The 27,856-nt window shown below is 41.6% G+C and overlaps 1 protein-coding gene across 5 annotated transcripts in view; it reads left to right on the top strand.

Moving 5' to 3' along the window:
• The window catches only part of LOC112571818 (metabotropic glutamate receptor-like), a 100,716-nt gene extending 78,533 nt beyond the window's left edge, over window positions 1-22,183 (top strand). For 3 of the 5 annotated variants that reach the window (XM_025251123.1, XM_025251121.1, XM_025251122.1), the window contains 2 exons: window positions 475-504; window positions 12,218-22,183. In XM_025251123.1, coding sequence (XP_025106908.1) covers window positions 475-504; window positions 12,218-12,327 — 140 coding nt within the window. In that variant the 3' untranslated portion in view covers window positions 12,328-22,183. The remainder of the gene's footprint in view (window positions 1-474; window positions 505-12,217) is intronic. The other 2 variants (XM_025251125.1, XM_025251124.1) reach the window with 1 other exon arrangement.
• Window positions 22,184-27,856: the final 5,673 nt, after the last annotated feature.

Genomic DNA, 27,856 nt, shown 5'->3' with positions numbered 1-27,856 from the left:
TTGCTGTGTTGAAGGCTACTCGTGACAACTAGAACATTCTGTCCGAAATATATTTTTCTTCCTGATGGATTCTTCTAGGTAACAACAAGACTCCTGGCTGTTATAGCTGCTGTATCATGGTGATCTTGTCGGAAACTTCTGTTTCTGCTTCTGTAAAACGTGTGGGACGACTTTACATTCACAGTGATGTCAGTGTGTATCGATGATAAAAAAAAAAAATTTCCTGAGCCGTTTTATGCATTTTCTCCTTACTGTCTTTAATCCTTACATCTTTTTTTCTGCACCTTTATAGCCGGTCCTGCACTCGAAAAGCTTTGTTGTCTGTGTCAGAACTTTATTTACTAAATAATTTGCATGGTGCTTTGTGTCTCACTAAATCCTAGCGCACTCATATCTGTAACCTGCCTTCGCTTTTTTTTATAAGGAAACTTGTTAAGTGCTGACATTATTTTTTTTATTATTTTCCCCCCGTAGAATCCATTCCGCTGAAGGAAGAAATTCTAGGTAAGTACAATCGAAAGTAAATATATCTATTGAGCTTTTTGATGTCTCACCTTTTTGTTCTACATGTTTTAAAACACTAGTCTAAAACATTTTAGGCAGGGAAGCTTCTGGTGGTATTCTGTGGTATTTGCCGACCGCGAAGAATTGTCCCCCTTTCATTCTGAATCTCTAGGAAATTATCCCCCTTTCTGACCATTAGAGCAAGTTATTTATGTGCCAGCTGCGCTGTCGTCGCTGTCTTCATCTGAACCAGTCGTCGGTTAGTACACAACACTTCTTATTGTTTTCCGATTAAAAACAGTATTTCTCTTTCTCACCACCACAAGAGATGATACACGTGAGTGGTTGCTGTCTAGGATTCTTTGCCTCGTTTTAGCAAACACGAATGTAACAAGCTCAGACCAAATGAATCACGTGTCAGGTGGTTCTTTAACTTTTTTTTCTGGTTTCTTTAACTCAATGGTTTGCGAGTATCAAGCTCCCGAACATTCTTTTATTGGTGAAGAGCGATTCCAGCCAAGCTGTTTCTGAACCGAGGGCTAGAGATGCGGAAGACACCTACAAATAGCGTCGGAATCCATGGCAACAGGCGACTGGGCGCGATTTCTGCCTGTGGCGAGGTCACACTCGGTAAAGCTGCATTGATTTTCGTCCTAAATGGTAATCGAACAGGAGTAGTTTTGGTCCAGCCGCGATTGTCGAATTCCCAAGCGCCCGTCTGCCGAGAAACTTAAGGACATGTTCGGCTCATAGATTGCTCCGCGAGTTCTCTTTTCTTTTTCGAGGGTTCTCCCCCTTTTCCGATCAGTAAGAACCCAGAAATGAAGTAGGAATGAGAGACTCGGGATTGCTCAGGATGCAAAAAACGAGGTCACGTGGGTAGGACATCCGCATGTAGTTACAAGAGTTGGAATGCTTGTTTACGTGGTTCTCTTACGACCCGTTCCCTGTGTTAATCAGGAAACAGTGAGAGCTATCTCGGTCTGCAAAGGTCTCTCTCAGACTAATTAGCAATAAAGATGGTGGACAAGAAGTGGCGAGAAATAGGCAAGAAGGGATGAGATACTTCTCGTTCAATAGCAACCTTTCCTCCCTGGCCCTCCATCTCCAGTTGTGAGGCTCTGTCGGTTGAGGAGGGAGATGAGGTTAGGGGAAGAGAAGGGGACAGGATGGAGACAAAAGGGTTGCCCTTTTTTTGCTCTCCCTTTGGCCTCGGGACATTGATCTGATCTCGACTGCTGGTCTTAACTTTCCTCCCCTGATAGAGGGGGTCCGTTTGCCGCTCTTAATACCGGACCGTTGGCTGGAAGCTGCCGACTTGTGGCCAAATAACACGAATCAACCATTTTACAAATTGAATTTCGACCTCGAGAACCCCCTTCAGTTTCGCCCGTGTCCCAGATTAGAGCTCTTGTGGGAAGGAGGGGGAGATAGTGACTTGCTATACTTGAAGTTGACTAAAAGTATGAACCAGCGTTGGCATCACGGATTATTTATTTATTTGGTTTGTTTCTTGTATTTTTAGTTGTAAGATGTATGTACGCTCATGATTTATTGTACATATGATTTTGTTTGTTTGCTTAGTTGTTTTCTTTGTTTGTCTGCTTGCTTGGATGCTTTTTTGTTGTTTAGGTAGATGACGTGTAGTCAGATGTGTTGATGACTTTCTGGATGACTAAGCCGTGTTTGTTTATTTGTTTTTCAAAAAGATGGCGTGAAGAAATAGGGTTGTCTTGTGATGTGTGGGTGTCTCTTCCGGATGAGTTAATCTTGTCTGATGCCCCACAGTGGCCCCCGACATCGAATGATGTCTCTGTTCAGCTGTTGTCGTCCGATGTGCCAAGAAAATAATGACGGACGACAACCGAGGTTATCGAGCCCTGCTCGATGATGATGATTAACGGGGATTGCCTTCTCTTTTTGCTCTCCTGCCATTGCTTCCTCAGGATGCCGGCGGAGTGACCCACAAGTCTGAAGTATCAGACTCATAAAGGGACAATGTTGTTGGAAGCATTCCTATGGCTTGGGTAACAAGCAAAAGCATCGTCAAGTTTGAATATCGAGCAAATGCATATTGGTTTCCATCTTCGTTCCCTATTATCATCTCATGGCTCGAGTGTTTGCCACGTTATTACTATTTTTACTCTGTGGTGTATTCATTCTGTCATAGCTTTCTGCTTCGTGGTAAGGGGCACAACTTCCTCTCAGCAATCTCCAAGCGTGGGCATGCGCAGTTGGCGATAGCAATGAAGTCGTCCCTTGACTGCTCTCCCTTTGCACATGTCGGTGATCGCTAGGGAACAGTTCCTGGCCTGGCCTCTTCTTCTCTGGTTTACGAGATTGATAACCCCACTCCTTAGATGCTCCCCTGTAAAACAGGTCTCTTTTGATGTCCTGGTAGTTAAATTTGTTGACACAAAAAGTAGGGTGAAGTGAAGCTTTGTTTTCTTTTTCTTTAACTCCCTCATCTAACCCGAAATGGCCTAGTCTACTCCAGTTACCGTTCTTGATCTCATAAATCTCTTCTTCGTGACAGTCATTACTGTGCAATAATATTTCTAACCAGGCCCAAGTGTACAAATCAACAATAGCTTCCCTGTAAACGATAGAACTTGCCAAAAAAGATTTAACAAAACCTGCCATTCTTTTGAAAAGACAGCTAGAAGAGGAGCATAGATGGTTGTCACATATGTGTAAAACATAAAATAGAGACATGAATGAGTTTTCTCCCCACAATACTTCACCAGGGTTGATAGCCTTTCCCCTCAAATACATCTCGTGTGGCTCCTAGCTGTCAGAAATCGTGGCCACCTTAACACTTCATTACACTCGTCCGTAGAGAAAAAAAAAACAGGACAAAGGACATTATTGCAAAGATATAAAGAAAAGTAATCTCATTAAAAGAAAAAGAACAAGATAGGCCAGACGAACAATATTCTTAATGTTTACTTTTTTTTGACACTCAACCTTCAGTCTGACTTCCTTCTTTCATGATTTACCTCCGATATTACTTTCTTTCCGTGTCTACACATCTGCTAGTCATTCTTTCTTTTTCTCCCACTTTCATCTCTGTCTCAATCATCTTTCCACTCTTACTCTCATTTTTATTTGTGTGGTCTCGCTTTGCCTCTGGTTCAACTTCCTACAGTCCTGCTGTAACCCATCCTTACTCTTTTTTTCACACAGGCATGTTTGTTAATGATTCTGAATAATGTTGTCAAGCTTTTCACAAGTAAACGCGAAATGTGACAGCAGCTACTGTATTTTATGTGGCAGTTGTTGTAACATTTTTTATATATTGTTTGAAAAAAACTGTCAGTTGTCAAAACATTTACAGACATCTGAAGAATTTAATCAACCACCTCACATAAGCAGCAATCGCCGGAGTGCGCTTTGATATAATCATCCGAGAAAGGAAGCTCGTCTTCTTAAATAATTATATCACCAACCACACAGCCTGACTCAATCCACAAGATATATATATAATAAATCCCCCTTTCCTCAGAAATCCGCCTCCATAATGCGCATGCGTCATACTGACATGCCCAATACAGTCATTCCACAATATTGAAAGTGATATGCTGCTTATATTTGATGTCGTGCGCGTGCACAATATGAAGGTTTTCAGGCGCTGACATGTAAATACACTTAATTTCAATATGTGAGGTAGATGTCAAGGCTCCACCCTATTTAAATGTATCCAACTATGACGCATGCGCATTGTAGAGGCGGATGTCTGAGGCAAGGGGAATTTCTGAGCCACTGATGCTCACCAAGATGACGCAAGTATCTATACTTGGTATTTCTTTCCTGGTATTTATATCACGTGACCCTTATTTTTTTTTTTTTTTTTGTCTCTTTATGTTATGATTATTCTGAACACTGGAGGTATATACTTAGTGACCCGTTTCTACAAACAGAAAAAACTTTTTACTTGAAAAAATAAAATAAAATAAAAACTTTACGTCCTATCACCACATTGTTTCTTCATCGTCACCATCGTTTTTTTTCTTTCTCTATTCTTGTCGTACATTCTCTTTCTCATCCTGGCCATTCGTTGTCTATCTTCCCTCCTAAGACGTGTACAGGTCAACAGGTGAATAAAAATCATCTCATACTTTTCCAGCTCGGCAAGTTTTCTGGATGTAATCTCCTGTAAGCGCTCTTTCACAGTTTAATGTTGTAAAGGTCGATAACTCATTTTGTCCTGTTTCAGCGCGCATCATCTGGAATACACCGACTGTACACTTCCTTAAGCTCCTCGTTATTCCATTGATTGGGCCTGTACTCTGTCTCTTTCTCTCTTAATAAAGCTCTTCTTCTTCTTCCCTCTTCTTCTTTTTCTTCTTCTTCTTCTGCTCCTGCCGTCCTCCTCGATCTTTGTCCTCTTTCTTCTCCACTTCCTTCTTTCGTCTGACATTAGTGCAGATCGAGCTGAAAGTGAACAAAAAAACAAAAACAAAAAAAACCAGCGTCTTGCATCCGATAGGTCGGAGAAGATGCTGTCAAAATCAAAGCATGGATGACAGTACAGTCGTTACAGAACATTTGTTTATGTGTCTTGCTGTCTTTTTGACCTTTGCCTCTTACGCACCGCGTGACTTACATCAGGTCGAGCTTTGTCGAGTCAGAAATTCAGCGACTCCTCCCACGTGACTTTTCTGGGAGGTGATTTGCGGCTGGAGCTTTTCGGAATGCCATGAACTTTGTCCTCCATCTCTCTCTCTCTTTGCTTCCGTGTGCAATATTTATGATACCTTCGTGCTGATAGTTTCTTTTTTTTCGTCAATTGAAAAGTTCACCTTGTGAAAGGACGAAGACGTGCGTGTCGGCTCAGCGAAGCATTTTTGATTTAAATCAAAGGATAGAAAAGAGTGCAGCTAGTGCTTTGGTGTTTACCCCTAATTAATTTTCTTGTTATTATCGTGCTTAAAATAAGTCACGGGGGAGCGTTTGAGCGTTTGAACTCTTTGGAAATGCACAGGCTGTGATATTAACCCACATCAACACATTTGTTGTGAGGTCGGACCTTTTATAAACAAGGTAGACAAATAAACATGTTGTCTCCCTCCATGAAGGTGTAGACGCATTCTGTACAGACGATAATCAACACATTATCCCAAAGATGTCAGTTATTACACAGAAGTTTAAATGTCAAAGTAACGGGAACGACTGATGACAAGGGCACTCGAGATACGAGTTGATTGCGTTTTACGTTCTCGTAAGCCTCGTGACCCCGCACTACGAGGACTCGTACTGTCTACGGTTCTTCTTCCAGCAAAGGTGGTGATGGCGAACCTCGTAAAAAAAGAAGGGAAAACAGGGAGGTGAAGGACAGACAAGACTGATTGCAGTCCCTGATTGAGATGGCGACTTGGTAATGACCGGGTGGAGGAAGGGTGTCGGGTGGTGTTGACAGACAAGACGACCTTCTGTAAGAGAAATCAAAGTGAAAGCTCGACAGAATAAGTAGAAATATCTATCTTTGTCCAGCATCTGTCTTCTTGAACAAAGCCTAGAAGTATTTTTCTGTTGGACTTATTCATTCATCCTTCGTTGTTGTTTACTGGTTGACCTCTCAACAGCTGGTCCTTGATATACATAACTGAAGGATTTTAGTCCTCCTGGTACAACTGCACCAGCATGAAAGTAGTCCTACCCTGAAGCTCCCTCCGATATTTCCCTAGTCGCCAGGTATCGACAGGCGGTGAGTTCACTTCGTCATCTAGAAATCCTGACTACGTGTCTGCCGGACTTGACTACTTGCTGTAGTATCCCCTGTAACCAGGGACCACATCTTGGGAAGTGCTTGAGTGATGAGAGGTCTGGAAACTCACTCTCGTTGTGGATACCGACTTGCTGTCCAGTCCGTGAAGCAGCGAGATTTTCTAGCCAGGAATAGAAGGCTTAGGACTGCTCGTAGACGGAGGATAATACTGGATGCTGTCTGTCCTCCTGCCCAAGTCTTGGTCCAATTAGCAAACTTATTTTTAGCTTTCAAAGCTTTTGCTGCGGGCTTCACCATTAAGATTTATCTCAGCTGTATGGTTGGCATCCAAAGTGGGTACCGTGTAGTCAAAACCTTCGAAAAATTGTGCTTTCAACTGACACCTAGAACTATTTCAATAATATATTGTACTACAGGGTTAGTCGTGTCTGTGAAAATCCACAAGGAAGGATAGTTTGCAGGGAAAGAATATGGTATGGAAATTGTCTGCTTGTTAAAGGAGAAAAACATTCATGGTTCTGGCACGGGGGACCTCGTATGGATGTACAAAAAATGACAGATCCTCCTCAAATGCATAATTCCAAAAATTAGTGAGAAGGGAAAAAGCGATATACTCTAAGACAAAGTGCATTCCTGAACAGGAACTCACTGACCGAACTGACCTTTTGTAAGCTTTTGCTTCTCGTTAACAATGTGATTAGGCTTCGTCCGCACAATCTCTCTGATCAGTGATTCATTAAGAAGAAAGAGGCAGGTGAATGAGTGTAATTAGATGGAGGAGAAACAGAAGTCGTCGGCCCGTACTCCAGGAGAAGCCCTAATACTATTGTCGGTTCAGGAGATTGAAGCCGGCAAAGATCTGTGATTGGAGGGAGTGGCCTTATGGACATCGAGACAGGAATTCTTTTCTCGAACCATCTTTTTTTATTTTTAGTCACGCACAGATGAGTGGATGAGTAATATTTTTTGTTATTATCCATTGTTGTTTTATAATAAAAATATAATAATCGCGGGAGGTATATAGCGCATGATCACGCTCGCGGAGCTTGGAACAAAAACAAGAACAGAATAGGAAGAATGGAAGGATGAACAACAGCACTGACAAATAATAAAAGACAAGCATAGAAGACAGTCAAGATTGAGAGTTTCGTGAATGAGCAGGGAAAGGAAGTGGACTGGTCACGAGACGAGAAAAGTGAGAGAAAGGGTCAGAGAAATAGACCAGAGGCCTTCAAAGAAATTAAAACACAGCCCAGACTGTACTGAATGCGAACCAGGACGGGTAGCAGTGGAGGAGAGGAGGGACATGGTCTGTTTCCTGGCTCTAAACGTTGCAACGGAGTTCTGTGCTTTGCAACAAGCCCTCGGAATGAGACAAACAGACTCACATCACACGAAGTTGATGTAACCATAACAACAATGCTACAGAGGCATCAGAGGTGCTCAGTCCCCGGATGTAACCGTTCTGATCATCTTCAAATGTAAATGCAGTGACCCGCGAGGTCATCATCAAAGTCGGCTTTGAGTGGTTCACGTACACAAACAGCGCTCGGCAGGTCAAACTTTGGTAACAAGTGAAAACATGACCAGTCACGTGTACACACCGTGACTCTGACAATGACCAACTTAATGAGTCGCAATCGGCAAATTAAACATGGGAAATGTGCTCAGTCACTATTTATAAAAGATATCAATGCAAAGTAAGTTCTGGTTACAAGGTTTACAATGTGAACAAGTGACAATAAAATAAGCATGACCAGACCGTGACCTGTCCAACAAGCCAGAGGCATACCAAGCTGGATTTAGATAAATTTTATTTATCCCAGATGGCAGTTGGGGTCAGCTCGATATAAAAGCACAAAATAATACCATAACCTATCCACATCCGCCAAACAGACTCATTCATTCATGTTTCAGACAGTTGCATTACTTCATTAAGTAACAGCACAATCCCTGCGGCATCCAGACCCAAGCCTCCTTCTGGGGATTTCTTACCTCCATGGTGTTTCCGGTCCCGTGTACAGACCTGTGTATGCAGTCTTGGTGAAGGAACTGGATGGATGAGAACATTGAATGGTTGCGGGTTGGTTTGATTGTGGGATGTTTCTAGGATTGTATGATTGCTTCAGATGAACTGACATTGTTTCTTCTCATATTTCTGTGTGTGTTAAGTTTTTTTTATACATAATAAAACCCTTGAAATATTTGAAATAACAAACCGTAACTGGGAGCTTGAAGAATGTACACTTGGCGAAAAGATCTGTGAATACAGATACAAGCGACGGGTTTCAGAGAGAGAAAAGAAAGAGGAAATCCGCTCCCCTCCTCCCTCCAAACGGAAAATTATACAAGTAAAATAATCAGTGGGTTTAGATGAAGCCGGACAAAATTGTAATAACACAAAAGTTGAAAGGTCAAATCTGACACATCTTATGGAAATCCGCTAGCTGAATGACACATGGCATTGTTTCAATGAGTGAATTAAAAATAAAAATTCCGGATAAAATTCGAATCAAAGGCTGGGGCAAAAAGAACAAACCTCTTAATCTCTGGGTGGGTAAAAAAGATGAGAAAGAAAACTACAAACCAAATAATGAACTTCACAGGACAGATTATACTAAGTCCCACAATGGGCCTTGAGGTGGGAGCTTTGTCAGGTACAAAAGGACATTTTCTATTCCATACTTCAGCTTACAACATTTTCTATCCAGTGGATGCCAGTGCTTTCCTGTCTGCCACAAACGCTTCAACTTTGGTATTTGAGTGGGGGAAGTGAAGGATAAAGGGGTGGAGGGGTACTCGCCGCACTTCTGGCTTGTCTTCTACTCCGGGTGCACTGTGGATGGCTCTCCACGTATTGACCCAGCGCAGCGTCCTTTGCCTTGACCTCAGCAGGTATGGGGCGAAGAAAACGACGATTGCAAATGTATATGTATATACAAAGGTATATATATTCTATTTTATATACATTCTATATATATCTCATCATTTGTTACTTATTATATGGTGGTTTTATGATGCCCCTCCCTTCTATTCAGCTGTTCGATTCCTTTCTCGAATAAAGTCAGTGTCATTGTGTTTGAACGTTTATTAAGCGCGTTTATTTCCCTCTAAACTGGGTACATGTCACGTGACCCGCAGCTGCCTCGGGTAGCTTGTGTCCCCAGTCAAAACGAGGTACAGACCACCCACAAAACAGAGAAGTACACCGCAAAGCCAAGATCCAACAGTAGGCAGACCTTTGCGTACTCGTTGAAGCTTGAGAATGTTTTCGAGCTCCAATAAAATCTTGGCGGAAGTCAGGTGACAGTACTCTCCCTTACCCACGCATAAATCAGGTGTAGAGACTTCCTCAGCAGGATGATGTAGAGCTCAGCTCGAAGAAACCTTTATAAATTAAATATCCAGATATCTTCAGGCTGCTGTCAGAGGTTTTTTTTATTGTTACCTCGCACTGTTACGGTGCGTCGGCCATGACAACATCTTCAACAAATCGAAGCTGGCTCGGGTATCTCTGCTCGGGTATCTCGTATTGCGCAGTTAAGATGCGCAATGCTCTTCAGAGAAACAGGAAATGCTTCTGTTACCTCTACCTAGCTCTCCTCGGGTGTGTGTTGTCTTCATCAAGACCTTTGCCTTTTTATTTCTCTGGGGCATCGTTTCCATTTCTGGCAGTCAGCACCCGATATCACTAAAGTGCGGAAACTAAAACATTTATATTTATTTATTATATCGTGTATGAAGCAATGTTGAGAAGAATTTTTATTTATTTATTGCTAATAAAGCTTATGACAGGCCAGAACAATCGTCAGATGTTATCAAAGAGAGATCAATGAGAATATTCGCAAGGGAGGCAAAATGTGATTGTGATGCGAATGACAAAACAAAGTTAAAATAAAGGTCAGACAGGCAGGCGGGTAAATGTATTTATTTATTAAATAGTCTGATAGTTGCAGGTTGGCATCAGTAACTTTTGAAGCTTTATTAGTGGAAGGTGGCAGACTTCTGTGTTTTTGTGATACCTGGGGGTATGGGGGTCACATTATCATATTCATCTTCTCCTTAGCAACAGGCATTGATTAGTCTCGTGAAAATAATTTTAGTTTTTATGTCCGGAAAAGACGAGGAATGTTCTAGCAGCCCAGTTCCGATCAATCCGAAATACGGGTACATTATTTCCTCGCACCTCTGACTGATAATATGACTGAAAATGAGAACATCAAAGACAAAGGAAGGGTTAAGGGGGTTTGGGAGAGGAAGGGGGTAAGAAAATACGATGCTGTCTATTAGAAGTATTGCAGAGTGAAACCCTGTTTCTGACCTGACGTACATCACAGGTGAGAGACTTGCTATATTCGCTCGGTCAATACCTGTCCTGGGCAAAACGAGATGCGTGGGCTGGTATTAAAAGAAGAAACAGAAAAATCGTGTTCGTTACAAAGTCGGGTTGCTGACAGACTGGAAGGTGCGCCCCGTGTGAGACCCTCGACGATCGATGTTGCAGTCAGCCGGTCCTCGCCGTCGTCGCCAGACAGATGTTCTTCACAGACGAGGTCGTTGGATGGCGGCGACTACGCTTGAAAGGTTGTGGAAGGGCGGAACTGAACCTGTCACTCAATGTTTCTCGAGAGTCCAACGTGGATATTCAACGAACACACACACAGAGTCTCTCTCTCTCTTTTATTGACACCCTTACCTGTCCTGACCTTTCTCCACCCCGATTTTAACCCTTTTACCCAAGAAACGAGCTGCATCCGGAGGTCGCCGGCCGACCACCGCGTCATCTCGCGCCATCTCGTTCCATCTCGCGCCATCTCGTGCAGCTGCTTCCCGCGTGGCTGGCGGCTCACCTCCGTCGTTGCCATACTCAGTTGACGACAAGTCTTGGTGCGTCAGTGGCGGGACACTGGCCGAGAGACCGGGGTCAGTTCCATCACCAGTGCTCTCGGTGTGTCCGGCTGTCTGACGGCGAACTGACGTCCTGGTAATGGACCCCCGGAGCTTGACTCAATCTGCGGTGAAAGGCAGCTCTGTCGAGAGTTAAACGAGGCGCACTGACGATGGACGGGCGGACGAAGAAGGAAGCTGGAAAAGGGAAGAAGCGGGGATGGCGGGGGGAGCGGGGTCGGGAAGGAATGGGTAGCATGGCTTGAAACGAAGAGGGAGGAAGGCGGTAGAGATAGAAACCCTGTAGGCTGCAGAAAGTAAGGAGGGAAAGTAGAGAAAAGAAGACAAGGCAAGGGAAGAAAGACTGCGGTGAGAAAAAAAAAAATGAAAGGGCAAAATTAGGGAAAATATTTTGAGAGGAGAGGAAGAGTAAAAAGAAATGATTTTAGTAAAGCGCGGTGAGACTGCTCGTCAAGTAACTTGATGATGTTGACCGAATACTAAACGCATATTGCACCTATCCTTCCATCTTGTATTACTTGTATTACTGGACTGCTGGCAGGATGATTCTCATCATGTCGCCGTCTTGGTTCCTTTTGCCTTTGTAACCAGCTATCTCCTGTAATTAAAATGTTGGACAACTTAATACTTTAGTATTTTCAAAGAATTTTACTTAAAAGCAAAGTATACGAAGTTTCTTTATTTTTTTTTCCCGTGTGTTGTTGTTTTGTTTGTTTGTTTGTTTGCTTGTTTGGTTTTTTTTTTTTTTGTTTATTTCTTCCTTTATGCTTGTTTTGTTTTAGTCAAATTTCCCTTTTCTTTATTTATATTTCTCGCCTTTTCTTCTAGATTCCTCTAGTTTCTCTCCTTCTTTCTCGATTTTTATGTTGTTCTTCTGTTTTATTTACTGTTCTTGCTTTCGTTTTTTACATTATTTTTTGTACTTCATTAGTTTTCACAATTACTTTTTCTTGATTACTTCTCTTGCAAACACACTTAGTTCCTGAATTGGTCTGTCTCGCCTGCTCTCTCTCTGTCTCTCTCTCTCTCTGTAGTAACTTTTGTCAATGATGTCACGCTTGCTTACTTTCTTTGCAGCGCCATCTTCCGAGCACATACGACTGAACGTCCAGCAGAGAACGGGTACAGCGGGGCCACAGACCTTGAGACCGACAGAGACAGCCTGGCATCGCTGTAGACAGACGTAGACACAGGCATCAGTGAATCCTGCAGCGATGTAGACAGACATGGTGGAGCCTGGGCGGTGTAGACAGAGTATTGTAGACAGAGCCTGCGTGAAGCCGACAGTGCTGTAGACAGATGTCTGGATCCTGGAGTGATGTGAACAACAGTGTTGTGGAGCAGCGAGTGATGTAGACGGAAACATCGACAGAGGTAGACACAGCTGTGAGTGGTACAGACAGCTGGAGTGGAGGCTAGAGTCATGTAGACAGAGCCTGCATGGTTTTGCTCAAGCCCCCGGGTTGACTTTTCAGGGTTAGTCTTAACCAGCTTTCTGGCTGGACAGCTGGCTGCTGACGAGTGTGGTTTTAAACAAGAACATCTGCCGATTCTTCCGTGATGTCTGCTCATTTACTATTTATTACTCTTTTTTTAAAAAAAAAGTATAATTGTTGCTGTGGGAAGGGTTCGAGAGCGAGAGTAGTTATGCCAGAATCTGACATTTTCACATCAAAAGGTATTTCAACCACGACCAACAAAAATAACAGAATCGTGCACTTTCTTGATTCATCCAGAGGTAGCATGGAGGTCAACACGGTCTCCCTCAACCTCCGCCACCCGCCACCCCAAAAAAGAAGCAACTGCCCACACAGTGGGCAACCGTTTGCAGCAATAAATGGGGAAAATATTTTGCAAAAACCGGGCAGACATAAGGGTTCAAAGGTCACATAGAGAAAAAGTAGCGACAAAAGAAGCGTGATGTTGTATTGACAAAGAGAAGTGACTCGCCGAGAAATCGAGAGAAGCTTCTTTTCCTCCGTGCAAGTGCCTGTCCGCCCGAGCTGTACCTGCAGTCTAGTGGTGACGTCATTTCCGGGAAGATTTGAACACGCACGATGCTGCTGCCATCAACTTCGTACACCTTCCCTTGGGTGGGGTGGGGAGAGAAAGTGCGTGTGCGAGTGTGCATTTTTTTGTTAAAGGTGTATGTGTAAATGTTTATATGTGTAAACATGTGTATTTATGTCGACGTGTGAACACGTGTATGTATGATGCAGCCGTTTAAAGAAGTACCTGTCAGGGTACTCGTTGTTCATTGAAAACTGTTCTCAGACCTCCATGAGGACGATCTGTTTCTAGCAACGCACTGCACGTCCACTGGCGCCATGATGGTCAGCTGTCTCCGACACCAAGTAACTGTATCGTGTATGATGGATCTGAATTTGTTTTTGTTGATGTTTCAGCATCCAAACAGCCACACCCAGTAGCATGCACAGTAGGAGCAGAGTCTACTTGTTGTTTGATGATCAGATGTTGTGGCGAGATGCTTTGTTATAGTGAACATTATTTCTTCTCCCTCCAAACATTCATTGTCTGGAAAGCTTGTACAGTGAACAGCATCGTCAAATATTTGTTTTCACAACTTCTGTAAGTTCGGGTTGGGGGAGCAAAAAGCACCTTAAGGCAGAGATAAGTTTTTTGGTTGTCCTTTTCAATCCAAAGTCTAAGCAGATGTCAGTCTGGTTCCTTGGGACACCTCTGTTTAATTTTAGTGGTGTTTAGACAGCAATGGGAAACAATGGACCGTTATTTTATTAATAAGTTGCATCTGGATGAATGAAACAGAATAGTAAACAGAAAGTTTAATACATAAATTGGTAGCGCAGTATTTTGTTATTTTTTCTGAAAACTATTTCAATTTTTGTTGTTGTAGGAGGAACAAGACCTCAATCTGGCTATTCCGTTTTCAATAAGACATTAAGATCTGATTTTAAAAAAATTTTTAAAGCAAAAATTTTATTACTCACTAAATAATAATTATGAACGATCACACTTTCTGACTGACTGTGTGTGTGTGTGTGTGGCAGACTTTGAGAGATGATGTGAGTGAACATGACTATGTGTTCGTGTGTCTGAACTAAATGCATTGTAAAAGTTAATCTTTGTCTTTTCGTAGTAAATTTTTCTACTCCAGTTATAAGTCCATCACCGCTTACCTCAAGACTAGTAGATATAAGAGGCTGCAATAAGTAATACAAGTCACGAATCGTGAACCTTCTAGTGCAGGATGAGAAATGTATCCCGCAGGATATCCTGGAGGATGGAGAAGCATTTGACAGGATATGAAACATTCAACAGACTTGGCAAAAACGTGAATAACACGTGTCCTACACCACAGGTAACTCCATCATACAATGTTTTCAGGACAGGAAACAACTTTTCACCGCCTGTTCTGTAAAACTGATGACAGTATTTTCTGTCTGTGAAAAAATTATCTCAAATAATTGACAAAAAGGTCCAGGACTGAGAAATGTTTGACCGGATATGAAAGTGTACTCTGCAGTCAAGCGAAGATAATCTGTAATATTTGAGGAAGTGACATCAGAAACTCGTCGTAGCGGCGACCTCTGACCCTGACTTGAACTCGAATTCAGAAAGTGCATCATTGGTTGTAATGTACGTGGTCACGAACTCGTTTCTTGCTTGATTTGTGATTTGCATTCATGCATGAATATTCATGGTTTTCTTCTCCATTCGTAAATAGTCAATCACACATCATAACATTTCAAACTGACAACGAAATAGAAGTCTGCGAAGAGAGAGAAAGAAAAAGGAAGAAGTCTGAATTAGACATGCCTTTGTAAACATTTAGATAACGAAAAAGATGTTTTGTTCTATAGAAATGTCCCTACTCTCAAACGAAACATTTTATGGGAGCTTGAGATATCATCTTCAAGAGTATTTAGCTCACAATTAGCGAGCATGGAGACTTGTTTGCATTTATTAACAAAACCAACACCAGCTGTGCTTAAAATAGAACAAATAACTAACTTAAAATGTAAAAATAACAAAATTTGATTTAACCCTTGTGAGGGAACGAGGTTATAATGATACAAATTTTTTGTTTCGAATTATTTTTTCAAAAAAATATTTATTTCTTGTGTCTTTTTTATTATTGCTATTTTAGTGTAACTGTTCCTTCTTTTTTTATAAAAAGACAAACTAGTGAAGAGTAACTCAAAAAGTTTCACAATGGTCAGTTTTGAGAAACCATGGTTATCTGTGAGTTTGTGTCACTAACATTGAAGATGCACAACAGTCTTTAGCTACCCTCTGTACAGCCAAACCATTAGCTACACAGACAAGACAGCCACCGGTTATTCTAGATAACTGACATCAATGACACTCAAAGACGAAAGTGGACAACCGTTTTTGTTTTTTTTTTCTCTTGTGCTTCATGCCGGCTGCTTTGAAGCCGCTAACAAGGAAATTATAAGTTTGCAAAGGTGAAGAAGCTTAACCGAGGGTTACATCCACACCAAGCAGCAATGCAAGGTGTTGTGTCTTCGTGCACGAGCTTGTTTTCCTTCTCTGCTTCATTGGATTGATTCGCCGACTGCGAGAGGTTTTTGCACGAGTGATGCAGGGCGTGGAAGATAAAGGGACCGCTGGAGACAGTAGGAAGAGAAATCAAAATCCAACTCCAGGAAAGTTTTGACATTTGCTGCCCAGGCGACTGCTTCTTTCTTTAAAGTCGGGTGCGGGGGTGGATGCGGGGAAGGGGAGGGAGGAGGCTGCAGAATTCACTCGAAACTAATATCCATAGTAGGTGTGTCTCACCTTTTTCGCACACTCTCAGTTGCAAGGGCGTGCCACTGTGGCAGTCGGGTATCCCACCCGGCGGTCTATGCGACATTTTGACATCCCACCCCTACTTTTTCAGATTTTCCTTTTTTTCAGTTTATTTTTGTCTCCCCTTTGTTCGCCACTCTTTCTTGCAAAAAGGAGACACCTCCCTCCTCCCATCTCTCTCTCCCATCTCTCTCTGTCTCTCTCTCTCTCTCAAGCAGTTATTTTAGTTCTGTCATAAAAGCAACTATTGCATAATGTCACATTGGACGCTTCCTTTGTACCCTCCCTTCAATCGTGGGTTCGAATCCACACTGAGGGTTGTCTGTCTTCTCCATCTTCTCCCGTCATCTCTCTTTCCTCCGTTTTATCCTTCCTTTCTTTTATTGGTTCTTTCTTTTTGGTTGGAGCTCGTTGTGTTTTTTGTCATTAATCACTGATGGGATTTCTTGACAAAGCCTAGAACCCAGTCTGATTGCATGAACCTAATTTCATGCCATCTAAGCAAGGACTTTTTGTCTTCATCAAACTTTCTGAATTTCGTTTGCCGAGAGTTCATTACACTGATAACCTCTATCTGGTTTTTATAAAAAGTACAATTCATTTTCGTGTTACAGCAACTCGGTTCTTTATTGTGTCACACCAACTCAAATATAGACATAACAACAACTCTGTAAACTTAGTATACGAGGGCTTAAGAGCGAACAAGTTTCATTGTAGATATTCCTTAGGTCCGTTGGATACATTTCCAGGTCTTCTTTGAAGACGGGGTGGACATCAAGAGTGTCAACAACCAACAAGGAGTACTTCCGCTGTTGGTGTTTTACCTGTCTCCAAGACTGGAAATTGTTTTCTTGAGACAAACTGTTACTGAAAACTACTCTGTAGGAATGAGGAATGTGTATCCAGAAAGTTAAAGGCCACACTTGTACAAATCTTTACTGTGTGATAGCAGAAATTCTAAATGCACGAGGGTTAAAAAAGATGAATTTTTAAATGTATTTTTGAATGTATTTTTATGCCTCATTTTGAGGCTTTGAGGGAAAAGTGATGGGAAATTTTTTAAAAATTTTTAACACATTTAAGATTGATTGGAGAAGGAGAAAGAATATTTTTATTTTTTCCAAATTCTTGACATTAGCTGTTTTTAATAATAATAATAATAATAATAATAATAATAATAATAATAATAATTCGGATCCGTATGTATGCGTGTTGTGCGTATGTTTACATTGTTCGTTCCTATGACGAACATATTTTCTTCCTTTCCATAAACAAAAATATTTACACCGCTTTCTCTTGGCTACCCTCTGTGCCCTGCAGTTAGTCTCCAATATTTAAATTTCTCTCACGAATTCTTGTGATGTGTATGAGTCATCGCCGACAGCTGCAACATCGCCACTTGGTTGACAACCTCTTTGTCAATGCTTCCACTTCTGTTGCTGTAGCAGCTGCCTGCTTTCATCTCGTGTCGTGGTCAAAAATAAACAATCTGGTCGTTTTCGCACAAGTACTGACAAAAAAAGCATGAATATATTCGCATCTCTTAAAAAAAAAAATAATCATTGAGTTTGATCGACAATGTGTCCATTTTCTTAGAAATTTATTGGCTCCGTGCCAAAGTAATTTGTCCGAAATTCTGTCGTTTCTGCCATCTGATGTTTTGTTTGATTTTTGTGTGTGGATAATATGAAAAATGTGTATTTATGTAGTGAATCGCTCCACATGCTGATGTTGGTATGTAACAAAGGATTTTTCTACTTTGCCTTGGCACAAAGCCTAGTCTAAAATGTCTGATACAGTTTTTGTGCTCAGAAACATCCGACAGAATGAATGATTTATTGTATTTGTCAACAAGCATCGTTGTGGCTTCGCTTCTTGAGTGTAATGTTATGAGACAATCACCTGATGTTTCTATGTCTGCTTTATAGTATACAGTTCTAGACAGGTGTGAATATTTCTTTGTACTTTCTTCACAACATCAAACAGGTATTGAATTTCGTCCAGACGTCTGGCTAATACTCTTTACTTTTGCTTGAAAGTAATCTTGAATCACTTTGTAAGATTGTTTTTGTAAACATTTTAACTGGTGCTGCAGGAAAGTATTCTCTCTCAGAGGTTTCTTAAAAGTTCTTCAAACAAGATGAAAACTACAGTCAAATGTTTTTGCTTTCTTTTGTTAATACAAAGTCTTTACACTTCCCTGTTTTCCACATTCCGATGCTAGTTCTTGTTTTCCTTCACGCTGTTCAGGTCACGTGGCTGACAGAGCGCAAAATGTCTTTGACATCTTCTTCAAATGCCAGAGCCGGTCGAATATTAGTTGGCCGACTGTTTGCTCTTTCTATCCATCTATCTTTTTTTTCCCCTCGTCCTTTTTGTCAATTTTTTTCCTTCCTGTTCAAGTGGTTTGCAAACCAATTTTCTTCATTTTCGATTCGTTTTTTCTCACATTCTTCTTTGATTATTTTGTCTTTTAACCTTTTAGTAACTGTGAGTAGAGAGAACGCCATCCATTTTCTAGAACTTATTTTATAAAAGTTTAATTTTAAAAATACTGAACGAGTCATTAATAAATACTTACATACTATACCTGTGGCTACTTACTCAGAATAGACCAACACGTGGTTCCCGTAGTAACCAAACATAACAACAATAATGCCGCTGTATGTTCATTGTGCCATTAAGGAAGTTACAAAAATGTTCATTCTTCTTTGTTTTGTGACTGTGAATGGTTTTAGGTAAGTTTGAAAACAGTCAAGAAACCAATGTACACTGTGAGTGTTTGTGAAGCTGTCCTGCTTTGAAGACCGGACGAACCCACAAACCTCCTTTGATGCCGGCAACGAATAAATTGTTTACCCATGCGAGTGTGCGCTCGCGTGTGAATGTGTGTGCGCGTACGTGTGTTCGACCAATTTTGTATAAGATTTGTTACATCTACAATGTTGTGAATCCATACGATGTACAAGAAAGTACGATCTTGTACACTGAACACTCAGTGAAGCCGTCACATGTCACAGTGTACGAACATTTCTCCGTGATGTTTCTGTGTATATACCTGTTGATAATCGTTCTTATTGCTTGTAATTTTTTTTTTAAAGAGTCTTGAACTTCCGATTGAATAAAACGGAAATCAATCAAGCAAGGCCTGTATCTGTGATGACTTGTCGAGGAGGGTCGGGTGGACATCAGTTCTGGGTGTGGGGCTGCCAGGGTGCAGGTGAATGACCTCCCTTCACACACTTTACCGTTAGATGCTGGTAGCTAACCCCCCCTGGGAGTGCACCCTGCTGGTTACTTGAATCGCTGTGTAGTCTGTGACTGAGTTATTACTATGTTTGACCTGAGGGCTGTGTCACACTGGTGTGCAGTCCGTGACAACGTGATTACTACGTTGGACGTAAAGGCTGTGTCAAATGCGGCGCAATATGATGTTGGCCTTTGATGCTCATTTTAAACATGTTTGGGGAAGAAACCTCTCGCAATATTTACATTGACATTTCTGGAAGAATGAATGCTTTTGTCTTCGTTATGCATGATGTGCAGTTCTTGGTCTTACCTGTTATGCAAATGCAGCAGTCGTGACTGTACACCTGTATCCTTCTCTTACCTTCACATTTTTAATATTACTGAAAAATGATATTTTGGAATGGTATAAAATTACCAGGAAAAGACCAGGAAGAGAAGTATAGATAGAAATGTTCTGTAAAGACTGCTTTGGTCTCAATTTACTTTACTGAATACGATTTCATTGTCGGGGCACAGTTTTATATTCACCATAAAAATACTTTAAAGTAAACACAACACTCGTTATGATTTCTGACCCTCGTGGTCTTGATTGAAGATTGTGTTAATCTCGTTTTAAAGCTTAAATAAAATTGACTTAAAATACTACTTTTGTCATCGGAACTCCTTCTAAACAGCTCTGAACACGATGGGTCAATCACAATAGGAAATTCTGGGACTGCAAGGCCAATGGAAGATGGTTAGGACTCCAAAGCTACGAGCGATCTTTCTTTAATATTACAAAAAAATATTATTTTCGGAAATCAAGACCCTGATCTTTTAGAATTCTGGTTCCATCGTCAAACACTACTGTACTGGAGGGCTCTACGACCTTTTAACCACCTTAGTCTCAAAGTTTCGTGTAGTGAACAGTTCACGGACTGATGCCAACCAGTGTCTCAGACTAGTTGTGACTTTATCTAAATAACTTATATCAATAAAATATTCATAGAAAGAAAGCTGATTACACATTTTTCCCTTAATTAATCCTCTTTGCAAAAAGGAAATGAAGAATTATAAGTGAATAGAGAAAGAGGGGACAAGTGTTTTAGAATTTGTTTGTTCTTTTTTATTGGGAGGGAGTGGGTGGGAGTAGGGTGCTGTATATTTATGTCGGTGAAATACAGGGATGGGGCATTGATGGTTGTGCAGTCTGGCACCTCCATCTTCCATCTGTGCCCACCCGTATACTACCCTCCACCCCGTTTGGCTGCTGTACCACTCGAGATTTCACACTTTCATCATTGTGTAAGAACAGGTGTGTCACAACTACTGCGTGCGTGCGTGTCTGTCTGTGTGTGTGTGTTCGCGCCTGTGTACGTATCAAGTGTTTTCACAACACTGTAAAGACAGCTGTGTTGTCACGTGTCTTGACAGCCGTGTTGTGTCACGTATCTTGACAGCTGTGTCATGTGTCACGTTCAATTTACAAGGGCCAGTCAGTCGGCGAGGTGCACGTGTGCAGCAGTTTGTCGTCATGGCTACGCGCAGGTAGCGTCTGTAGCCCTCACATCCACAAAGGTTTCTCAGGTAGGCGAACTGAACTTGCTCCTCTCCCTCTTCTTGTCTTGGAACTGGAGATGGGTGTGGCTGGGGCAGAGCTTCATGTCTCCATTCTTCCTGTTTACAAACTTTTAAGGACAAAGGAGAAAAGCGCACCCGGAATAGACAGTGGGGTAGGTTTCTTTTCTCTTCTGGGTAGGTCTTTGAGTGCCCACCCCGAGTGCTGACGTAGACAAAGATTGATGATGGTGTTGCTACGATGGTTCTTTGCGAGTGAATCTCTGGCATGTCCTCGTCTGGCTGTTTAAAACTAATTAACAAAGAAACTAATGAGGAGGTGGGCGGCGAGGCCATGAAGCAAACCGCTGGACGCTGCATCTCTCGGCTCACTGACCCCTGTACACAAGTTCGCTATGTACAAGTATTCCATTCCACACCGCAGGTGTCTGGTCCAGTGGCAGATGCCACACCAGATGAAACGTGTTGTGAGTGCTTTTGTATAAAAACAGAAACTAGCTTCTCGACTGCAACCCTTTGTCTCTTCCTTCAGATGTGTGCCTGCCTAGAGAACATTTTCAAAAATGACTTGTTTCTTGTTTTTTTGTGTTGTTATATTTCATAATAAACTGTAGGCTTAGCATGGAGTATATATATATCTACAACAGGAAATAGGCCTGGACTTGATATATATATATATTATTGTATACATGTACGGCGAAAATAAAGGACGTGCGTCTGTGGGACCTGCAATGCTACTATGCCATTACTTGTTTGTGTCCAGCTTTATTTATTATTTAGTATTTCTTCCCTGGTAAACACTATGTTTTCTCATTGCTGTTCACCTCACAGTTTTAACACCTTTGTTAATTCATTTGATAGATTCTAATTTATTAAGTCCGTGTTAGATATTGATGATAGATATCGTGTTAGGTATGTCAGGTTTTTATCTCACACAACCAGAACATTCCATGGATTGATACATACTTGTATGTGATCCTGCTTGTTTGTTCATTTTATGCTTTTTTGAGAGAAGAAAATCATGTCACTTTAAAATTTTTGTACCTGAAATATTCAATTCCGCTTTATCACCGACACTGGAATTAATTAATTATTAATTATAATTCATCACAATAATTAATTATTCATTTACAAGTGTTTCGTTCGTGGTCATTAGTGGGTCAGTGTTGCACATGGTGAATATACTTTTCTGTAAACAACACAACGGATCTGTTATAACCGCTTTGTGATGTAAGGCCTGTTGTAAGAACTAATATGAATACCTACCATCGCTTGACCTTAACAACACCTCCATCAGCAACATCGTAGTTCATGATCATCCTACCAGTGCAATGTGATGATACCCTTTTATTGCCCCTCTTCCTCCCTCCACCTACCCAGTAGGAACATCGGTCATTGTACACGCATGATAATGTCATGGACAATAAAAACTCACAAAGTCTGTGTCTGTGTCTGAGTATTCTTGTGTGATTGTCATGATCTCATTGTGGTGTTCCAATGTTCAAACATACTGACATCCCCAGCAATTTTTAATGTTAATAAATTTTTAAAATAATGTTTTCTTTCTGACCTTAGCAGTGACAGAAAATCTTTAAACTCTACAAACCGATTTAAATTTGATGTTTTCACAAAATAAGTTTGCTAATCCTGCGAAAGTATTTTCTCGGGGGAGAAGTGGATGTCAATGGTGTGGAAGAAAAGTTTCTACACCCTCCAGGAACAGGTTTCAGGCGTGTAAACAATCCTTTATTTTCAGTTAGGGAACAAAAAACCCTGCAGTGACCTCTCGGAAATCTTTCATCATCAAGCTTCTTTGTTCTTGCGGCTAAACTTTTTTCTCCCTTGTTTAATAATTCATTTTTAACATTCAGAACTCTAAGTAGCCGTGGAAATGAATCGGTCTTTCTTTAAAAAAAGAAAAAAAAAAACAACAACGATGGCAGCTCTTCTTTTTGTTAGAAATTTCTCGACACACATTCTTGTCGATTTTAGCCGCAAACTTGGTAATCTCAAAATAAGGAGACATTGTCAAAGTTCAGAACTGAAGTTTCTGAGAACTGGGCTTAATGTTGAGTTTATGCCAGAAAAATTATCAAAAGAATGAGTTAATCAAGTAAATGATGTCAGTAAGCCTCAATTTCCTGATCACACAATGGCAGCATTGCACAATTAAACCTTTTAAACTCTTTCCTACCAGAAGCAACAGAAAAAATGTGAAGAGTTTTTTTTTTAATGCGTGGAAAGCCAACTGGTAAGAATTTCATTAATTTTTATATGACATCTATCATGACCCAGATGACCTATGTTAGTTACTGGCTTTGAACGACATCGATGTCATGTCCGCCGTCATCATCGATGACATTATCATTAAGGACATCACTCAAACCAAGCTACTACACCATTAATGTCCCATTATCGCTATTATCACCACAATATCTACCATCACCACTAGCCCACCCACTACGTTCATCATCATCACCATCATCATCACCACCATCCTCCTCCTCCTCCTCCTCATCATCATCTGCAGCATCAGCAGCAGCATATCTAACTGATGAGAGGTTATAGGCTAACAGAGCCTTGTAGCTGAATAAAAAAAACATGAGAGGTGGGGAAGGGTCTTCAAGTTGTATGCTTAGAGTTATCTCTCCATACAGCTTTCTAAAATCATTAGTTAAGGGGAGATGATTTGCATCTCTAACGTTTCCTAAAACAAAAACTCAACTCTGTGGGCCTCTTAATCGTATTACCGAAATAAAACAACAGGAAAAAATACACGGAGCTGTAAATTTCCGGTTAAAAGTTTTACTGGCTCTGTGAGTGCACTCAGAAGGACGCACCTTTAAAAATCAATTGCTTTTTGCCTCCACAAACACTTCGTTACAGAGAGATGGGACGAAGAAGAGGGAACAAGGACTGCGCATGCGTGCCAGAAACGTCCTTATACAAAATTACTCGTGATTTCCCTCTGCATCGATTCAAATAATTGACTTTAAATGCTTGGATTTCGCAGATAGCAAAAACTGATCGAAAAAAGAATACGGATTGGGAAACATTACCAAAGGGAAATAAAGAGAGAGAGAGAGAAATGTTCTTATGCCAGATAGACATTATCAAAGAAAACACAAGATTCCATTTGAAACTTTATAAATGGCAGAGTTTCTCCTGAGAAAACTGGTCACAGATCGAAGTGCTTCATAAATAACTTCATAATCTTGTCTGGGGTGTAAAATAAAATAAAGACAGATTTCAACACGTTCGCTCCATTAATGAGGATGTTAGAGAAGGTGATTTTGGTTTAGCCTTTCAGACAGGAAGGGAATCGTGTCTTTATTCATTGATCCTTCCGTACGATTTTTATCTACAAGAGAACTGTATAGTGTGTGTGTGTGTGTGGATGAGGAGTGATTGTGTGAAGCCGACAAGAACACTGACAAAAATGTTGAATATTAAATCTTAATTAGAAAAATCTACACGAGAAAATTGAATTTTAAAAAAAAAGGAAAGATACATGTTGACTTCTGAGTAAAGTGCTCAGCAAAATAAATGTAGGTAATGTAAGAGTCGAATCCCCGCGTCCCACATTTCTTGCGCTTGGACAAGCCTCACAGCTGCATTCAGTCGAAGCGAGCGATTCAACAGACTGGAAAATCCGAGCTTCCACCAAACACCGAGAGGCCGGCGGGTCCTCGAGCCTGATTGAGCACGATAGGTTAGGCCACCCGGGCGTCCCGCGGACTCAACTTTGGCAGAAAAGTTCAAAGTTCACCCACCACTTTTGTATCCTGTAGGTCCATATGGCGGCCCAAGAACGAGGACCACAAATGGCGATGATACTGAATCCTCCTTCTGGAAAAAAGTTATTGAGCAGACTGCGCATGTCATGTGGATCCCCCCTGCCTTTCTCCCTCGGAGAGACGAGGATTTGCCACTTTAATGCCAGACAGATGAATGGGCGGCTGATGATTAAATGGATGAGTAGAGGATTGGGTGGTGTCAGGACAGTAGAATTCATTACCTGTCGCGTTTTATAGTATTGCCTCATCGACAGAGAACTAGTTGCTGTTGCTTTAGTAAGTTGTCAGAGCGTCTGTGCCTCTAGTGATTGGTTGTCTCCCACCTTTTTTTAATTTACTTTATTTATTTTTATTTATTTATTTATTGCTGTCTTGACCTCTGAATGTTTTCATAGTATGCAGACTGTGTAGCTATATTTTTTATGCCAATCTTTAGCTTATGGAGGTCACTGCCAAGCTGGGATATGTGCTGTGTAAGTAATAAGAATACAATTCATCATCATCGTCGTCGTCGTCGTCGTCGTCGTCGTCATCATCATCATCATCATATTCTCTGTGATTGCAGTTTCATTCATTGTCTACGGTAGCAGCTCCCGCTCCAAGCTCCTGGATAGAGTTCAAGGCCATGTCCAGCCAGGGTCAACCTCTTGCCATCCAGGTCCCGCGCAGCCTGACGGGGGTAAACGTCAGTCTATGACATCCTCCGCTCATCTTTGTCCAAAACAAACGACTAGCGGAAATGAGTGGGATTGTCTTTCGTCTCCAAGGAAGCGGGCCCTCCGAAATGTGACCGCCGGACCCTTAATAAGTCGGAGGGTCGCGTAATTCTCCATCGGTGTCCACGTCTCCTGAAAGGAACGCGATCGGATACGAGGGACACTGCGGAAGAGGTCAAGAGTAAGGGTCCACCACAGGAAGGGGTGGATGGAGGCGACAGAGGTCACAAGGGCAAGCACCGTAGCTCTCTGGTTGTCTGCCCTTCTCACACGAGCTGATCGCGACATGGAACTGTACTGTATGACGAGGGCGGCGATGATGATGATGATGATGATGATGATGATGATGATGATGATGATGATGATGTATTCTTAACATATAATTGCTTTCAATTAAACATTAAACTTGTAGCCGTCCAACCCATTTTTTTTTTTTTTTGCAGTCTCAAACCGGAACCGAGTGTTTTATTTAATCATTACACAGGAATCAATAGTCTCAGCTTCTGTCGTTGCTATCCCCATACATTTCGCCCTCCAAAAGGAAAGCCTGATGAAAGGTGATTATTTGATGATTATAGTTTGCTTCTGACATTTTTTAAGACCCAAAACCCTGTTGGACATGGTGTTGTCCTCGCTTTGTAACCAGCCACACGGCTCGTAGTCAGTACTAGCGGTTGCAGTCCGGCCTCGTTCACCAGATGCTGCTGTGTCATGTGAAACACGTGATCTTGGGCACAAAACTCCTAAAATGACAGTTTGTCACGTGACTAGAGGAGGCTTCGTCAGCTGCTTGGTTTATCTGACAGGGAAATTCATTCATCTCACAAAAATGGGGTGGATGTGGATAGATGAAAGAGCTGTACCCAGATAAGACCTCAGAACGGCCGTGAGCCTTGTGAATAGGTGTCACATCCAGGTATAATGATGAGCCCTACACCAAGATATGAACACAGGACTTTCACCATCTCCACTGTATAGGTGATCGTAGATAGCACTGCCACTGCACTGCTGGACCAACTCACAAGGTAACAGCTTTACTATCTCTGAGACGGGTGTGTGATCGTAAGGGATTTATTTCTTCTTGGTTTTACTCGACTTTAAGCCCTTGTTTTTTCGGCTTCAAGAAATCTCCGTTGGCGTGTTTTTCAATGTAAAATCTTTGAAAGGTCTGAAGTGGCAAGTCGCTTATTTAGACCAAACGAAGAGAAGTTGACTTGCACTAGAGACCAGCAATTTAAGACTTATTTTCAAGACGACATGAAACATCCTCTCTCCCCCACACACAAACACCACCTCTAAAAAGCGTGGACTTCTTTCCTTTTTGTGGACTTCTTTGACCTCAAAGTGACCTGGTAATAGAGACGACTTTTCTGTACACATGGACATCACTGAAGACTGCGAGGGAGACTGCCGGGATGGTTGCAGCTCTCAGCAGACGGCAGACGTTCAGGACAATTGCTGACCTTGGACGACCATCGACCGTTTGGCGAATTTGACCTCAAGAAGACCTAGTCCTGCCGAAGTGCCCAAAGGGGAGAAAGAATGATCGGATCAAAACAAACCGAAACCTTGATTATCGATACCAGTGTTGGCTTTTGCTGGCAAAGGGGGGGAAGGGGAAGTTCTTGGTCAGCGAAACATATCATGGCCGTCGCCATCGTGATTGATGCGGAGACAAGAAGGTGCGCTCGACGTCACGCGCACGAGAGAAACAGCGCCAACCAATCGATGGAGGGAATGAGCCAGAGCAGAGAGGTCCTGTGACGTCCAATACCTTTTTTCTGAACGAAATTGGTCAAATTGCTAAGTGGTGCTTCCCTGCTGGGACCGATGGTGAAACGTAAAACGGCGGAAAAGACAGTGAGTGTTCTCGTCCAACCGGCGACTAAACCCTCTCTGTCCCTCCGATCTATCCCTTCACCCCATACCACCTTTTTTCACTGTGGTGAGATTTCTCATCTTCGATCGTCTTTTTTGTTGTTGAACAGATTATCGAAAATGGGACGAAAATAAAAAAAAATCAAAGAATGTGTGACTCTGGGTCTTGATGGGGTGTTCGTGATCACAACAGGTCCGAGTACTGGGTGAGAAAAAGAAAGAAAATGGACTGGAAGACAGCACCATGGACCAGAAAGTGTGATAGGAGGAAATGAAAAAGTGTGCAGGGCGATGTGTTTATAATTATGTATTAGTTTTTATATGACCTGGGAAACTGTAAAACTGTTGCTACTTCTTATTTTTGGTGAGAAAAGAGAAGGGAGCTGCAGAATGTTTTATTTATAGCGTATTGCAGTAGATATTTTTTCTTTACTTATAAGCATGATGCATGTGCGTTTGCATGCATGTAAATGTTGGTGTGTGTATGTGTGTGTGTGTGTGTGTGTGCGTATATATGTATATATTGGTGTGTATATATCCAGCACTAAATGTTTCTCAACCAATTCACGACGTGATCACACGTCTGTCAATATTCAGTTCTGTTCCGGTCATGAGAGTTACAATGGTGTACCCTGAACCAGAATTTTGAAAGATGCAATGGCTGGGCACTGGAACTGGAACATCTCCTTTAAAGATGCAACAGCTGGGTATTGAAACAACCATCT

The sequence above is a fragment of the Pomacea canaliculata genome, linkage group LG9 (assembly GCF_003073045.1).
Source record: "Pomacea canaliculata isolate SZHN2017 linkage group LG9, ASM307304v1, whole genome shotgun sequence".
In the NCBI taxonomy this organism is placed as follows: domain Eukaryota; kingdom Metazoa; phylum Mollusca; class Gastropoda; order Architaenioglossa; family Ampullariidae; genus Pomacea; species Pomacea canaliculata.
Note: the sequence above shows the minus strand (reverse complement) of the source record. Positions and strands in the feature narration are given on the sequence as shown.